This window comes from Pavona decussata, unplaced genomic scaffold, assembly GCF_977016875.1.
Source record: "Pavona decussata unplaced genomic scaffold, jaPavDecu1.1 SCAFFOLD_96, whole genome shotgun sequence".
In the NCBI taxonomy this organism is placed as follows: Eukaryota; Metazoa; Cnidaria; class Anthozoa; order Scleractinia; family Agariciidae; genus Pavona; species Pavona decussata.
The window spans coordinates 355,807-371,933 of NW_028145513.1; the positions used below are offsets into that span (position 1 = coordinate 355,807).

At 38.3% G+C, this 16,127-nt stretch overlaps 1 protein-coding gene across 2 annotated transcripts in view; it reads left to right on the plus strand.

Moving 5' to 3' along the window:
• LOC146472778 (sodium- and chloride-dependent GABA transporter 1-like) overlaps positions 1 to 15,771 on the plus strand; it is a 37,929-nt gene extending 22,158 nt beyond the window's left edge. For both annotated transcript variants that reach the window (XM_085118990.1, XM_085118989.1), the window contains exons 2-15: positions 1,722 to 1,856; positions 2,492 to 2,642; positions 4,117 to 4,212; positions 4,461 to 4,593; positions 5,797 to 5,931; positions 7,462 to 7,565; positions 8,156 to 8,280; positions 8,622 to 8,734; positions 9,110 to 9,238; positions 10,118 to 10,217; positions 10,835 to 10,935; positions 12,351 to 12,521; positions 13,414 to 13,487; positions 13,906 to 15,771. In XM_085118990.1, coding sequence (XP_084975116.1) covers positions 1,722 to 1,856; positions 2,492 to 2,642; positions 4,117 to 4,212; positions 4,461 to 4,593; positions 5,797 to 5,931; positions 7,462 to 7,565; positions 8,156 to 8,280; positions 8,622 to 8,734; positions 9,110 to 9,238; positions 10,118 to 10,217; positions 10,835 to 10,935; positions 12,351 to 12,521; positions 13,414 to 13,487; positions 13,906 to 13,924 — 1,586 coding nt within the window. In that variant the 3' untranslated portion in view covers positions 13,925 to 15,771. The remainder of the gene's footprint in view (positions 1 to 1,721; positions 1,857 to 2,491; positions 2,643 to 4,116; positions 4,213 to 4,460; positions 4,594 to 5,796; positions 5,932 to 7,461; positions 7,566 to 8,155; positions 8,281 to 8,621; positions 8,735 to 9,109; positions 9,239 to 10,117; positions 10,218 to 10,834; positions 10,936 to 12,350; positions 12,522 to 13,413; positions 13,488 to 13,905) is intronic.
• Positions 15,772 to 16,127: the final 356 nt, after the last annotated feature.

The following is a 16,127-nucleotide window of genomic DNA, read 5'->3' on the forward strand; positions in this document are numbered from 1 at the left end:
AATATCCTGATATTTGTTTTAGATATTTATTAAACGTCTCGCATATTGATAAAACTTTGGATGTTTATTTTTAAAACAAAGGAATATTGGCATTATAGTGGCAGCCAGTACAGAAAAACATGGTGGCTACAGAAAAGAAAGCTCTTGGTTCTGCCCAGCTCCAAGTGATGACGGTTCCACTCAAAACAAACATTACATGTGATAAATACCGTGAAAATGAAATAGAAATACAGTAACTAATCAAAGCAGTTGTTCCTTTTATTTTAGTCGAAATTATAATATCAATTAGAATCATAAGACATATAGACAAAAATTACGAGGCATTTTAACATTTTGGGCTAATATTTTTAAGTTTTTCTGTGGAATTTCCGGAACGATATTCAGGCGATTTTACGTGATGTTTGTATCCAAGCCTATTCTCCGTGCGTTTCCTTGGATTTTACACGCAAGTGTTTTGGAATGGTCGCCGAATCAATATAGCTGAATTTTTTAAAACGAGCCCACTGAAGTCATGCTTGTTTGAGAGCGCGGTGCGAATGGCTTTTTTGTCCTTCAAAAACAAAGTTGCCAGGATAAAAACAAGGTTGTGTAGTCTTTTTTTCCCCACTCCTCTCTCATCTTTCTCCTTTCGTCTTTCTTTCGCGTCATTCTAAACCTTCTCTGGGCCAAAAAGAAGTAAAACGTTTCGGTGTCGGTAGTTTCACGAAAACGTGCTTAAGTTTTGGCTGGCCACCTTTTCAAAATTCGGCCAAAAATGGCTGATTGGGGCTGCCTATCCACTGGTTTGGAATATGCTAAAACAGTTATCCACGTTAGTGTCGGTAGATAGCTCGGTAAATAGTCATCGTTATTATTCAACACACTCTATAACACTGCCCAAATATGGTCATGGTGCACTGAATATTCGCCGTCCATAGTCAACAGACATCCTGCGATGTACGTAATTTCGTGTGTTGGGTAGAAAAATAGCAAACTAAAGATCGTCTCCAGCTCTTCCGAAATAAAGCTGTGCTTTTTTATCAATGTGTTGAATAACAAAACAATTATCCTGCTTAATTTTGAGGTATATCCCCCTGATTTTAGTATCAGGTGATATTCCGCGCGATTTCGCAGGATAATTGTTAACTATCCACTACCTCCACATCCGCGAATTACCGGGGCTTGCTACCAATTAAAACAAACTCCGTTCAACATGTCACGGCTCGGAACGACTTCTGAATGTACACTACTTATCAAGGCGAAACGCTCGGTTATACAAATTAAAATGCCAAGTATACCAATCAATGATTTACAGAAACCTGAATCCTCCCGCACCGACCAAGCCAACTTCACCTGGACAAATTCTTTAGTCAAACAGTCGAATACTGAGTAAGCATTCTCGTATCCAATCTCACTTTATCCATTTCTCGACAGTTTCTCGTTTTTCAAAATACATTTTTTTTTTTATTTTTCCCTACGTTTAACTTAGAGATAAAGGTTCCACTTTAAGATGACTGACAATTTTTTTTCTAAAAACACGAATGAAAATACGATAACAACATCACTCAGCATTGTGCTTTCGAAATAGTGTAATTTAATAAGAAGAAATATGTAAAAACGAAATAATTTATATTTCTAGCTGTCGGGAGAGATTTTAAAACACCAGAATGAAAAATACAGCGTCAAGCCAATGATACTGTTACCTATATTTTCTTTGCTTTTGTTTTTTCTTTGTCCTGCAGCGTCGTTTCTAATTCCGTATGTGATCTGCCTGGTGTTCTGTGGAATTCCTATTTTCTACCTTGAGGTCGCTCTTGGTCAGTATGTTCAACAGGGTGTTGTTGGTGCCTGGGCAGCTGTTTGTCCCTTCTTAGGAGGTAAGTGACTGCAGTGTTCAGCTCAGTCTTTTGTTCTATTCTGAATGTTTTTTGTACATTGTTAGGAACATAACCCTTCTTTCTATTCTTCTTCTTCTTCTTCTTCTTCTTCTTCTTCTTCTTCTTCTTCTTCTTCTTCTTCTTCTTCTTCTTCTTCTTCTTCTGCTGCTGCTGCTGCTCCTCCTCCTCCTCCTTCTTCTTCTCTGCTCTTCCTCCTCCTCGTCCTCCTTCTTCTTCTTCTTCTTCTTCTTCTTCTTCTTCTTCTTCTTCTTCTTCTTCTTCTTCTTCTTCTTCTTTTTCTTCTTCTTCTTCTTCTTCTTCTTCTTCTTCTTCTTCTTCTTCTTCTTCTTCTTCTTCATCTCCTCTCCTCCTCCTCCTGCTCCACCCCTCTTACGTTTATGACTGTCAAGATTCTTTCCTTTTTTCGAGTCACGTTCTGAAACAAGGCTTAGAAGTCGTATAACCCGCTGATTTCATTAATGATAAGCGACGGAATAAGTTCTGTGGGAGGCACACATTAACTTGTTACATGGCTTCCGCAGTTTGAAGAGATTATCTGAATGATAAAGTCATAGGTTTATTGTAATATAAGAGAATGACTCTCAATAACCTTGTTTTTTTTTTTTTTTTGCCAGGCATTGGACTTGCCATGGTTATCATCACCTTCCTCTGTAGCGTGTATTATAATGTGATCATGGCATGGACGTTCTATTACATGTTTGCATCGTTCAGGAAGACTTTGCCGTGGGAAACATGTTCCGAGCCTTGGAAGTCAAAACTGTGCTTGTAAGTTGAAACCCCGAGTTGGTTTTGGAAAATCGAGTGCGTTACGTTTCTGTATTTGTATGTTTGTATGATACCAGTCTCTAGAACTTTGCATCTGCGTGTTGGATACTGTCACTTCCGGTGGCCGATTGGATGCCGTAGACAAAAACATTATTTTCTTTTTTGAGGAAACCTAATTATCGCCTTATAGAGTCCTTTAGGCATCCTTACCACTGTTCCTTTTTGTTTTTGTTTTTGGTTGTTCTTGTTGTTTGTTTGTTTGTTTATTTGTTTATTTTTTGGGTCATGTAACTGTAGGATGTGTGCCTGAGTTGTGTTAACTTAAATAAATAACGAAAGTTAATAAAAACTTACAAACTGGGAAAAAATGAATCAAAACATCACGTTTAGAAAAGCTCCAGATTGCAAGAAAAAGTATTGCCACGAATTTAATAGGTTTAATAGAAAAAACTCCTCCGCAGACATGCGAGTTTACAAATGTGATACAATATACAGATGTAAATTTTAAGAATAAACTATGCACAAAGCTATTTTTAAATTGAGGTATTCGGTATATCCTCTTATCTGTTGTGAGGGTTACCGCCACTATTTTTGATCTGTGTTGGTCGAGTTCGATCGTTACGTCCGCTCAGAGCCATCGAGTCTCCGCCGCCAAAACCTTTGACTCCGCGCGAACAAAACCGCCAGCTACGCAGGCTATGAGCCTCTCCGCCCTCCCCTTCCCTCCTCGGGGTTTTGTATTCTCCCCATTTTTCAATCGCCTGTCACTTTGATGATCAACTGTAGAAAACAACAGAAACAACACTTGGGGAATATCTGGAATATTTAGACAAGAAACAGAAACAAATCTTTGATCTCAACAACTCTTTCAATCACTTGGAGGGGGTAAGAAACTCGCACTTAATTTGACATGTGAGAGGTTTTTGAGTATGTGCTGTTTTCTTTAAACGTGAGAGAAAGGATAGACAAAAATTGCCGTCAAATTCGGAGGAAAGTAAAAACATGAAATGAAGCCTCGACAGATTTGTTGCGCGAAAGAACAACTCTGCCAACTGGCAACGCCAACGAGAACGTCACTTGAAAATATAACTTAGCTTTATTTCATTTGTGCTACTTCGCGATTATTTCAACGCGTTCAAGTTGTACAGAAATGGCAGACTACCCAGGAACCAAGCAGATAGGAGAGGCGTTCAAATTAAGAAAGAGGATGAAAAGTTCACCTTCGTGTGTTGACGTTCTCAACAAATCCTTGAATTTTGGTCTTTTCACGTTGTTGTATTGCAGAGGTCGGTATCAAACGAAATGTACTAAAAATTTAAAATGCACTTGCAGAGCGATTGTTTTTGCTCATTAAACCTATTGTTTTGCGGCGTTGTCGTTGCCGTCGCCGTCGTCGTTGCTTAACTCATTTTACAAAGTTAGTTATCGTTCTGCATACCAGTGATGTAATCCCTTTTTTGTCCTTGTATTACAGCGTAGATCGTGGAGAAGGTTCTCCCAAACCCAACTGCACAGATCTTGGAGCTAAACCCAACTGTTCCTGGGTCTCCCCTGAGGAAGATTATTTCAAGTAAGTTGGGCGAGTTGAATAAGAATACGGCAAAACAGAAAAAAGATATAATGATAATTGAAACAACCACAGTTGAGCCGCAATGAAAAGAAGTATAAAATACCTAAAAATGAATTGAATGTTTGGTTTTATCTATAGAGTTGATAAAGTAATTTGGCCACGGTAAAGAGTTTCGTGCAATAACGTTTCGAGTATAAGCCCTTCGTCAGAGCGAAATGCTCTTTGATCTTATCCCGTTTCTGTTTCAGCCGTCACGTGCTTAAGATCTCTGATGGCATTCATGAGGCTGGTGAAGTTAGGTTTGAACTCGCCATGTGCCTGCTGTTGGGATGGATTATTGTATACTTCTGTGTGTGGAAGGGAATCAAGTCTGCTGGCAAGGTATTGTCTCTCGATCTTCATCGCAAAGAAGTATTTTTGAGAATTGTTGAGCTTCACCTAAAAGTGTGGCTGGTATCGTAAAGTCATAGTAGACAACTTGATGACGTTTCTTTGAGACTTAGCTAATGACCTTCCTACATCATAATTTTTCGTTTATTTTCTTTCACTTTTCCTGGCACGTTGCTTAGGCGTGCTTTACATTATTGCACGACATAGTATACGCGCTGAAAAGTAAGCAAGCCGTCATAGTTATAGGAACGTAACAAATTACATTCGACTAAAGGCTAATTCACACGTACCAATTTTTTGGGCTGATTTGGCCCAACTGGGCAAAGAAAATGAGTGACTGGACGACAATCGGCCCGATCTATCAAAATCTGTGGCAGCCTGGGCTACAGATTTTCTTTTTTTTTTTTAATCAGGACGATTTTCACTGCCCCGCACTTCAACAACAGAAAAGCGAAAATCCGCCCGATCTATAAACTGGAAATCAGGTCGATATTTATTCCGCGCAACATCAACAGAAATCGGCCGAAAAATTCCAAACGAATAAACTTACTAATCGGGCAGATATATTGGTACGCGTAAATCAGCCTTAGGTCCGAAAAATAAAATTCTTTATTTTTACGAGGGTGACAAGACTCACAAACCTGTTGCGTCGGATTCCGGATCGAATTTAATGGAATTTGGAAAATTTGATTTTTAAGGAGGGGAAAACCAGCTGAGTACTGGGTGAAAAACCTCGCTGGGCCAAGACGAGAACCAACAACAAACTCAACCCCCATATGACGCCGAATCCGAGAGTCAAACTCCGGGCACATGATGGGAGGCGCTTGCTTATGCTTATGCTTATGCTTGCGTCGTACGTGTAAACCAGGCTTTATGCCCTATTCACACCAATGCGTAAACACGTTTAAAAGCTGTTTAGTTAAACACAGTTTAAAATTGTTTCCTTCATAAAAGCTGCTTTGGGATTTTTGTCGAGTACAGATTTAGTACAAATGAAAGCATAAGTTAAGGTTTACTCGAATCCTATGTCAAAGCCAATGGTTCAGCTTTCTGTTACCAATTTTCAATTTTGTTAAACCTGGTTTAATTAAACATGTTTTGTTGGGTGAATGCGGCTTTAGATAACATCTTTTCCAGTGCTGAAACTCCAATTATCGGATTTAAAATTGAGAAAACTTCTCTTTTCATTTTCAGGTTGTTTACTTCACCGCTACCTTTCCGTACTTGGTTTTGTTCATTCTGTTGATCCGTGGAGCTACCTTAGAAGGTGCAGGCAACGGTGTGGAATTCTATCTAAACCCCAAATGGGAAAGGTTAAGCGATCCGCAGGTAACGTGACATCTATCAACTGGCTGTTCAATGACGAATGTCATTCAAGCGCCAGAAAATCCAACAAATATTCGGCGCTTGTGTAACTTACTTGCTATAAATTTTGTTGTTGTTGTTGTTGTTGTTGTTGTTCTTTTTCTTCTTCTTCTTCTTCTTCTTCTTCTTCTTCTTCTTCTTCTTCTTCTTCTTCTTCTTCTTCTTCTCCTCCTCCTCCTCCTCCTCCTCCTCCTCCTCCTTCTTCTTCTTCTTCTTCTTCTTCTTTTTCTTCTTCTTCTTCTTCTTCTTCTTCTTCTTCTTCTTCTTCTTCTTCTTCTTCTTCTTCTTCTTCTTCTTCTTTTTCTTCTTCTTCTTCTTCTTATTCTTCTTCTTCTTCTTCTTCTTCTTCTTCTTCTTCTTCTTCTTCTTCTTCTTCTTCTTCTTCTTCTTCTTCTTCTTTTTCTTCTTCTTCTTCTTCTTCTTCTTCTTCTTCTTCTTCTTCTTCTTCTTCTTCTTCCTCTTCTTCTTCTTCTTCTCCTCCTCCTCTTTCTTCTTCTTCTTCTTCTTCTTCTTCTTCTTCTTTTCATTATTATTATTATTATTATTATTATTATTATTATTATTATTATTATTATTATCAAAACGACTCTCATTAAATTGAATTAAGCTACAAGTATACCACTGTACAAACACGAGTTGTCGTCTGCGTAACGGTATTTATCTTTTCTAACCATTATATTGTTTTATCTTAAATCATATTTTAAATCTTTGGCAATCATTCGACCGCCAACACCGTGCCATTTACAAATAAAGTCTGGTGTTGAAGTTCCTAACTTGACAGTACACTTGTTATCGTGTAAAAGAATGGCGAAGAATTAAGACGCTTGCTTTTCCCATAGCGTAAAGTAAAACGAAAAACATACTTCTCAGGAGTAATAACAGGAAAATTGGGTACACATGTTTTAAAAACTGGAAAGTTAAGTTAGGAGATGGCGTTGCAAGGAGGCCGAAATTAACAGTTCAGGCAAATTAAATAGTAACAGTGAGCCCACGTACTTGCATTTGATTGGACAGTCCTTGGTGATGTGCCATTCCTGTTCCATCCAAATAACCGAGACTCGTATTACAATAGACCTTTATCACACGGCGGCCATGTTGAGTTTCATGCAGGAGAATAAAAAGCTTTAATTTGCATGGCAAGCCTCGCACTGAATTCACGTCTGGCCGAGGCTCGCCGTGTGAAAACAAGGCTTTTTATTAAACCCGAGACTCAACATGGCCGCCAAGAGATAAGGGTCTATTAGCCAAGAAAATGGCTCGATATAAAATTACATTGTAATGTTTGTTTTATACGTTTAATAGCCCTTTTCACGGTTGACTCTGCTCATTTGAATTACAATGAAATCTAGCATGTATGTGAGGCAATTTCGGGCTATTTTGTAGTTTTAGCCCGAAATTGCCTCGCATCCACGTTGGATAACATTGTAATGCAAATGAGAAAAATCAACCGTGAAAAGGGCTATTTGGTAAAAAAAATAAATCATTTATTTACAGGTGTGGGTGCAAGCGGCTGGTCAGATTTTCTTCTCACTTAGTATTGGTTTTGGCGGGCTCATAACATACGGCAGCTACAACAAATTCCACAACAACTGTGAAAAGTAAGTCAGCCATAAAAGCTATCAAGGGGCATCCAACAACGGAATACTAAAAAACCTTGTTTTCTGGCCTCTTTTAAATTAAAGGCATGTTTGTATACGCTAATACAGTTCGATCTGTTCGTACTGTTTGCAGAAAATTTAAGTGGCAGAGAGTTTTAGGAAACACTCCATGGACCCAGATCCACGAAGCCTTCATAAAATAAGATGTATCATGTGTTGTTTCTAAACAATAGTCTTTCCGAATTTCCCAGCTGCTGTTAGATTTCCGAAAAGGTTAGCTGGCCTCATTCCTCATTTTAAACGACATTTTAGTCCCTCTGACAACAAAAAGAATGTTTTGCAGTTCTATAAATTTCTGAGGCGGCCGCAAGGCCTTCCGAACAGCTCTTTCACAGAAACGAGCCGCTGGGTTCCGTTGGGCAGTACTTTCCGGTGGCTGCGTGTATCTTTTATTTTCCCGTTGTGGTGTTCTTTCATTTGTTACTTCTATATCTATCCCAGTATAAAAATTTTCAGATTGGTTCTTCGGCTTTCCTTATGCAGCCTGGTTAATAGGTCACTTTCAAATAGCTGTTTTGATATTTTTGCAGAGACACGCTGATTGTTTCACTCATCAACTGTGGTACGAGTCTCTTCGCTGGGTTTGTGATTTTCACTATGATGGGTTACATGGGTCACGTGTTAAATGTCAGCGTCGAAGACGTTGTGAAAGGAGGTACGTGTGTCGCTCGGTAGAACGCATTACTTGCTAGATTGATAACCTTGACTGATAACCTGGACTCATAAATTTATTTATTTATTTATTTATTCATTTATTTATTTATTTATTTATTTATTTATTTATTTATTTATTCACCACCACATACAAACATAGAAAGTTACAGTGAATAATAGACTAGGATCGTACATAAGTTTAGAGTAAATAATAATAGCAAAAAAAGAAGTAAGAAGTGGCGAGGAGACCTCAAGAAACCCCCGGGCTTGTACTGAGAGGTCTCCTCAGAGATGTGTTAGGAATGTAAGACTAGTAAATAGGGTTTTTCTCTTTCTTTTTAGGTCCTGGTTTGGCATTTATAGCTTATCCTGAGGGAATCAAACAAATGCCCGCCTCACCCTTCTGGGCATTCATCTTCTTTTTCATGCTGTTTAACCTTGGACTGGACAGTCAGGTAAACCTTATTTTGCTAATTTGTATGTATATGTTATTGCTAATTAATTTTGTTAATCATTGATATTTTTGTACATGTTACTTCCCTGAAAATTTTGATATTTGTCTGCATTTTTGTTGTTGCTGTTGCTACTGCAAATTAAACTTTGATACAATAACTGGTCTTTTGTTAAGCTTCGATGACTAGTTTACAGTCGTCCAGTAGTTTTCAAAGCATTCTGTCAAAGGTTTCACTAGTTGTATCTCCCTGGAAAGGATGTTCGGATGTTTCAGACCTATTTTAACAGAGTCACGCTTTAACAAAAAGTGGGAAAATATCTTTACAGCTTCATGCGTTACCTACTTCATATAAACGGACTGTTAAATTGTCTTTCAGTTTGTGGGTGTTGAGACTTGTACCACGGTACTGGCTGACTGGAAACCAGGCTTCCGCCGATACAAGGCCGTCATTACCTTGGGTTTCTGTATCGTCTCCTACTTGTTGGGACTTGCTCACGTGACTAAGGTAAGCCTGAAACGAAAAAGAATATCATGCCCTACTTGTCAAGTTTTTATGATGTACTTTGCATCTGCAAGCTACATTGTTTTAGAGGATTCGTACATGAAATCAAATGGTGGCGAGTGAAATTAAGAAATAATTTCACTTGCGTTTTGTCAAATTACCATAATTTTGACAAAACGCTAGTGATATTATTTCTTTATTTCACGAGTATAGAGTGTGTGCACGACGGCCATGTTGGAGGACCAAAACAATACAATGATTTTCCTGTGGAAAATATATTCTATTTTTATGCAAACATCTTCTATTGTTTTAGTCCTCCAACATGGCCGCCGTGCACACACTCTATACCATTTGATTACCTTTTGATATCATGTGTGACAAATTACGCTCACAATCGTGGTCGGTTCCGTTTTGTTTACACACGCAGGCAAATAACCGCACATTACTCATCATAACAAATTGTACTCTCCCTGCTGTCTTTGTTCTCCCCTTTCTTTACTCAAAATATTTTTCCTCTCGATCTCTTTTCCATATAAAACTAACTTTTTACAATTTTGATGAAATTCTAAATTGCAACGATAGGAAGCTATCAAGTAGTGCCTTCTTTTAGTACTCCTATTGTGGTGTGGATTGAGTTTTTAATATTTGAATTAGCGGATGAAATTCTACAGTGTAACCATTGAAATTAAAACTCTTCTGCAGCAATTTCCTGTGTTGCTGGTTGATTGTCGGTAGGTTGGTTGGTTGGTCTGTTGGTTGGCTACAAACTTGACGCCTGGTATAAGAGTATAATATTAGTTTTTTGTTTGTTTGGTTTTTGTTTTGTTTGTTTGTTTGTTTGTTTTTTTTGGCTAATTCCCTTCTTCTTTTTTCCTTTACTAGGGTGGGATGTATGTGTTTCAGATGTTTGATTACCAGGCGGGAGGAATCTCCCTGGTGTTGATTGCGCTACTCGAGGTGATTGGCATTGGTTGGTTTTATGGTGAGTAACAAGGCTCAGTATGAAACAGAATCACTGAGATCCTTCACCAGGGGGACGCGTTTGATTTGTCTTAAAAGTCCCTAATTAACTGCTTAAGTTACCAAGCGAATAAACTACTATTAAACGTCTCACTTTAAAGTTGTGATTTTGGCCGAGATAAATGTCTGCCTTGAGGAGGAACCTACGTGCGGACGTCGAAGGAGAGGTGATCGTTTTTAAGCCAACAGATTGTGACCATCTTACTTAAAGGTTTTCTTTAACCAGCCTTCCCTTGAGGTTTCGGATCCTGTATTGCAGCATTTATAAATAAAAAGTGATACAGTTTTGCGTTTTATATCAAGACTGGAGAAAAGATGTAAGCATTTTGCTAAGTCCTTTAGAAAATATTATTTACCTTCTTTTAATAAGCTGGTCTTCCTTCTTCTTCTTCTTCTTCTTCTTCTTCTTCTTCTTCTTCTTCTTCTTCTTCTTCTTCTTCTTCTTCTTCTTCTTCTTCTTCTTCTTCTTCTTCTTCTTCTTCTTCCTCTTCTTCTTCTTCTTTTCATTTGCGTTTGTCAAAAGAAGGAAATACACAAATGAATGGTAGTAATTTATCTGTTGTTGTTTGTTCCTCAAAGGAACCGAGCGATTTTGCACAGACATAGAGAACATGATCGGCCACCGTCCCAACATGTATTATCGCCTGTGCTGGAAATACATCTCCCCTTTAATCATCGGGGTGAGCATTTACTTTTTATCCTGAGTTACCTCCATCTCCGGGGAAGGGGTATCATGTTTTGGTGTGATGGTGTGAAAATGGATGTAGGTTTTAATGATTTCAGTCTGAAGTCTGAAAACAGGTTTGTAGCCGGTTGTGAATTTCAAAGGACGGGTCTGAAAGCAAGCATGGGAAAATTACTTCAAAAATTCATTAATAATTCATAAGCCCATTGACCCATCAAGTGGTCGATAAAACATCACGTGCAGTGGTTTTAAAACCTGATAAAACCTCCTCCTTATTAGTATGCGGTGTTAAATGTTTTTCTCGTAAGCTTATTTCCAGCGTTCACAAAAGCAACATTGTTATGAAGTCTCTTGACACACGCTTTTCCAGGAATGTTTTTGAAGCCGTTCAGAAAACACGCAGCAAGACCGCAGCACGTGTTTTATTGGGTCTTAAACCACTCGGCTGCGCCTCGTGGTTTTAAATCCCGATAAAACACTGCTGCTCGTGTTTTAAACATTACATAATTTTGGACTGAAATGGGACTACGGTTTTGAGTAGGCACACCACTACCCAAACCTCTGAGGGGTACCCTCCCAAGTCTACATGCAATTAATCTGTTGGTGTTCCTTTTATTCAACCGAAATCCCGCCTTTTCCGTTCAGTTTATGGATTATTCCATAGCACTTTGAAATCCGAACGATTGGTGCGCTAAAAATGATCATCTAAATATCTGGCGGAACCCAAACCTAGTATTGAAAAGGTGCTGCCCAAGTAAACTTGCCGGTTCAGGTTTCATCTAGCCGCAGCCCAATAGTCCATTTGTTTTGCGAAAGCGAGGCTAAGTGATATAACTGTTATGCACGAAGCCTCGTTTTCATAATGAGGTGCAAAACAACTCGGAAGTGGCCTATTGAATACGTTTTCGGTCAGAAATCATTAGTGGTTCATGCGTATCTTTTAATGTCAAGAAAAATGGACGATTTTACTTACACGGAAATTATGCTTATACAAACAAATCTAAAGAACAAATCTGTTCACAAATTCAACTCCACACTGGCGCGTCTTCTGTCATCCTTGTGTGTGTTGTATTATTTTGTGTGTTCATAAGGTCACGTGCATGCATGTTCATGTTATATATTCCTTCATGTAAAGAATGTATGTTTCTTTTAAGTGATATCATAAATATATTCAATTACCCTTCGATTGATTAATTAATAAAAAAACAATAACTTCAAACATGTAAAGAGAATTTTCCACGTAAGCATCAAGTATTTTGTAATATTTTACCTCGTATTGTTTGTAGAGTAGTGTAAAGTTTTGTTCTGTTTGTGCTAAATTTTGTTCAATAAAATCATTTTTAAAAAATTATGCTTATCCTTTTTGCAAGGCTCAAGATCATATGCTCAATTCTACTTTTTTAACTTCAGGTGATCTTTATTTGGTTCTGCGTGGACTGGACTGGCATATCATATGGTGATTATCAGTATCCTCCATGGGCCGAGTTCATTGGGTGGATGCTGTGTATAGTTTCCATCCTCTGTGTTCCCGGCTATGCCCTTCACCGGTACCTAAAACTGGAGACTGGAACGTTTTCTGAGGTGAGAACCAAACTGATTCACGTGTCGGAAAAGGACTAGGGCGTATTGGGGATGGTGCAGGAGAGGAGAGGGGACTCAAAAGTGTATAATAAGAAAAGTTCAGTTTACAGTCGCCCGCAATTTACTTTATTCAAGATAAGGTGTCCTTGCAGCTATTTCGCTTTGCGCAAATTCCAAACTGACAGACTATTTTGGGAAGGGAATTAATTTCTGATTATGCAACATATTCGCGTGTGATTAACAACTTTAACCTATTCTGATATACTCATATTAAGTACAAAGTGAAATCTATACTTTTTGCAAGAAGATATGACTTTGAAAGCCCTTCCCTACCAAGTGGAACGTTATCCAAGTATGAGTAAATAAGGAAGTATCCGCGAGGGGAGGACTAGGGAGGCTGCAAAATCACAAATCACAAATGATTAAATACTAAATTCTCAAGTCACGTATACCTTTATAGAAAATCGTTGTTTACATATTTAGAGATCGCTATCACGGACAAACACGATCACTTCACATTTCAAAGCCAAACAATCACGTAATGTTGGAGTAGCTAAACAATAAAAGATATATGCATAAAAATAAAAGTTATATATTTTCCAAAGGAAAATTATTCTATTGTTCGTTCCTCTAATATGGCCGTTGTGAACACACTCAATGTCGTTTTACTTCCTCTGTGTCATGCCTTCCAGTCTGAGCTCATTCCATCGAAATAAATATCCTGGTAAATCAACTTTTGCCTTTAATGGGTAATAATAAGTGAAACATTTTTTTGTTCATTTACCCTTTTCCATCGCAGCCTAGTCGACGGCTGGTGATGATGCGTCTTTTCTTAAGTTCTTCTTTATCATCAACACCAGAATGGCAACATAACTTATACTTTTTTCTGTAGCGTTTCCGCACAATCCTCCTTCCCGACGCTGAAGTCATGGGCAAGATCGAGGAAAAACATGGCGTCATACACAAGTGAGTTATCATCCACACTTCCTCTTATAAAAGACGCCCTCACAATCCTCCCCCCCCCCCCCCCCCCTTGAACTTTAGTAAGCAACTTCATTTTGGCATACAACTGTACTGAAGTTAATGTCGGTGAATCACGCATCAACAGTTGCTAAAAATTGCACCAGTCCGTATTTTTGTCAACTTGCTTTTTGGGTTGATACACTCCAATTTAACTTGGAACTTCCGTCAAACACTTGTTGTTCAATTCAGTCCAACCAATCAGCTCCTCTGCTTTCTTCAAGCGATTTTACTTGGGCTGCACAACACGATGAAGAAAAGCGGCGAATTATCTTTAAACTTAGCACCTTGCAGAGTTTTAATTACTGATGCAGCGTCAGTTTTTTCCTAATTTCTAACGTTTCTCCTCTCTCATTCATTGCAGGTACAAGTATGAAAATTGAACTGCAGTGTGACCGAAGACAATTTTTTTTTAATTTGCTGTTGCTTAATTTGATAGAATACTGTAAACTTTAGAAAATAGAAGCTCATAATTTGTAGTGTGACCCCGATGGAAACAGCATACTCGATGTCAACTTTATTCGGTGACCAACCAGTTTCAGTCACTTTCTGGATCTCTCAGGACATAAACTGGCTACCAGAGTTTTCTTGTGCGCAAGATAGACCTTCCATGCTTATTTAGTTGCGCTGTTCCTTTTAGGCGTATCTCGAGACCTTTTGGGTAAAAACCCCAAAAAGTAGAAAGAAACACATCTGCTTTTAAGGCCCGCTACCTTTAAGGCGTGGACAGGATTTGGAGCCTCGGTCACAAAACGAGATTCTAGTTCCCCTAGCTCTTAGGGGTCTATTTTTAAATTCCCCGTGAGTACCCCCTCCAAGCCAACATGAAGCAAGAAACTATTAGAGCGCGAAGAACTTCTCTGGTATCTATGCTACTATATAGTTTTTTTTTAGTACAGAAGACTTTTTTATCGAGTCAACTGAAAATGTTTTCTTTTTACATCCGGGAACTGTTTAATCAGGGTTGCAGCACTATATCGTAATGACTTATTACTTTGAACGCAGGGAATATATTAGGTATAGCCTTTAACCACTCTTTATTTCCATAAGATATAATTTGCCTCATTTTTTTGTACATTTATTTCTCTGTATTTTGGTAATGTTTTCGCCTGTATCAATTGTTTTGAAAACTTTAAGGAATCATTGAGGAATCAGTGTTCCTTCCACTATCTTCTTCAAAGGCCAATATTGACTGAAATGTTCAAACTTTTTGTTTCGTTTTTGTTTTTGTTTGTGAATTTAATTGAAACTGTTTGTCAGTGGCAGTATAATTACTTTACTCGTGATCCCTTATTTCCTCGGTTGTATTACCCGTGGTGCTCTACCTGCAACAACGTCACCTTCTCGTTGGCTTGTTTCAAAGGTTATTTTCAAGTTTGTTTTCAACAAAAAAGGGCAAAACACTTATTCAGAGAGGTGCTTAATCCAGGGCGTATGGTAAATTTTCTCTTGTTAAATGAAGGAGTTTGTGTTATTTTCTCATTGCATAGTGTATAGTATACAGTATTGTACAAAGTGACAAACTGCCATCACGTGTTGGTTCAGCCTTGATCTTTTCACTCTAAAGTGTGCTAAACACCAAACCCCAAGAAACTGACGCAAAATTTCTGAATTTCATTTAATTATGACTAAAACAGGACATTACAAAGATCTTAACAACAGCATCCGATTTAATGGTCATACTTGTCTAATTTGTGAATTCATCCACAGACCCCTACTTTAAACACATTGTACAACCTAAAAAACAGCACTATAAGAAAAAGTACTACTCGTCAATCTTCATTCTAATTGTAATTAATTTAAGACTTCATCCCAGTCTCAGTTGTTTGATTCGATCAACCAGGGTTTCAAAGGGGAGGGGCTCTATGGCAAGGGCCTACAAAATTAAGGCCTAATGGGGCCCTAAATAACAGGTACTCAACACATAACATCTTGCCAGATTTTCGAGGACCCAGAATCAACAGTTTCGTTCGGGTTCTTCCAAAGAGAGAAAGCCTTGGGGTTCCCTCCTCTAGTCCCTTGGAGTGACAAGATAAGGCCCTCCAGCAATGTGCAGTTCAATACTGATAAACAGGGTTAATATTTTGTAGAAAGCTTTTGATATTAAAATTAAACCCGCTTTAGTACAGAAATCAGTAGACTGTGTACAAACAGGTATTGTACAAAAAGCATTTTTAATAACCATTTGTATACTAAACGAGCAGCCATTAAAATTTGACGTAACAGCCTAGCTGATGGAAATGTTTATTTTGCTGAGTAAGCAAAACTCGCCTTCCCTCCGGTGTTGCACCATGATTATAGTGCTAATGCGCCTCCGAGAAAAAACTTGGCGACGATTTGTTTCTTTAACTTAAAACAAAATACACCACAGCAAAGCTCGCTTGTCAACCTGAATGGATTTTAATATCAACTATTCTTTCAAGATTTTACAAAGCATATAATCTGAGACATTGATGTTGGGGCAATTTAATGGTTCTCCCATCGACTCTTTACAATGTGGTACGTGCAATGGGCTAAAACTTGCACGTTTTTTGTCATTAAAGATAAAGATAGGCTCTGGTAGCGACTGCAACGTTCTTATTATTC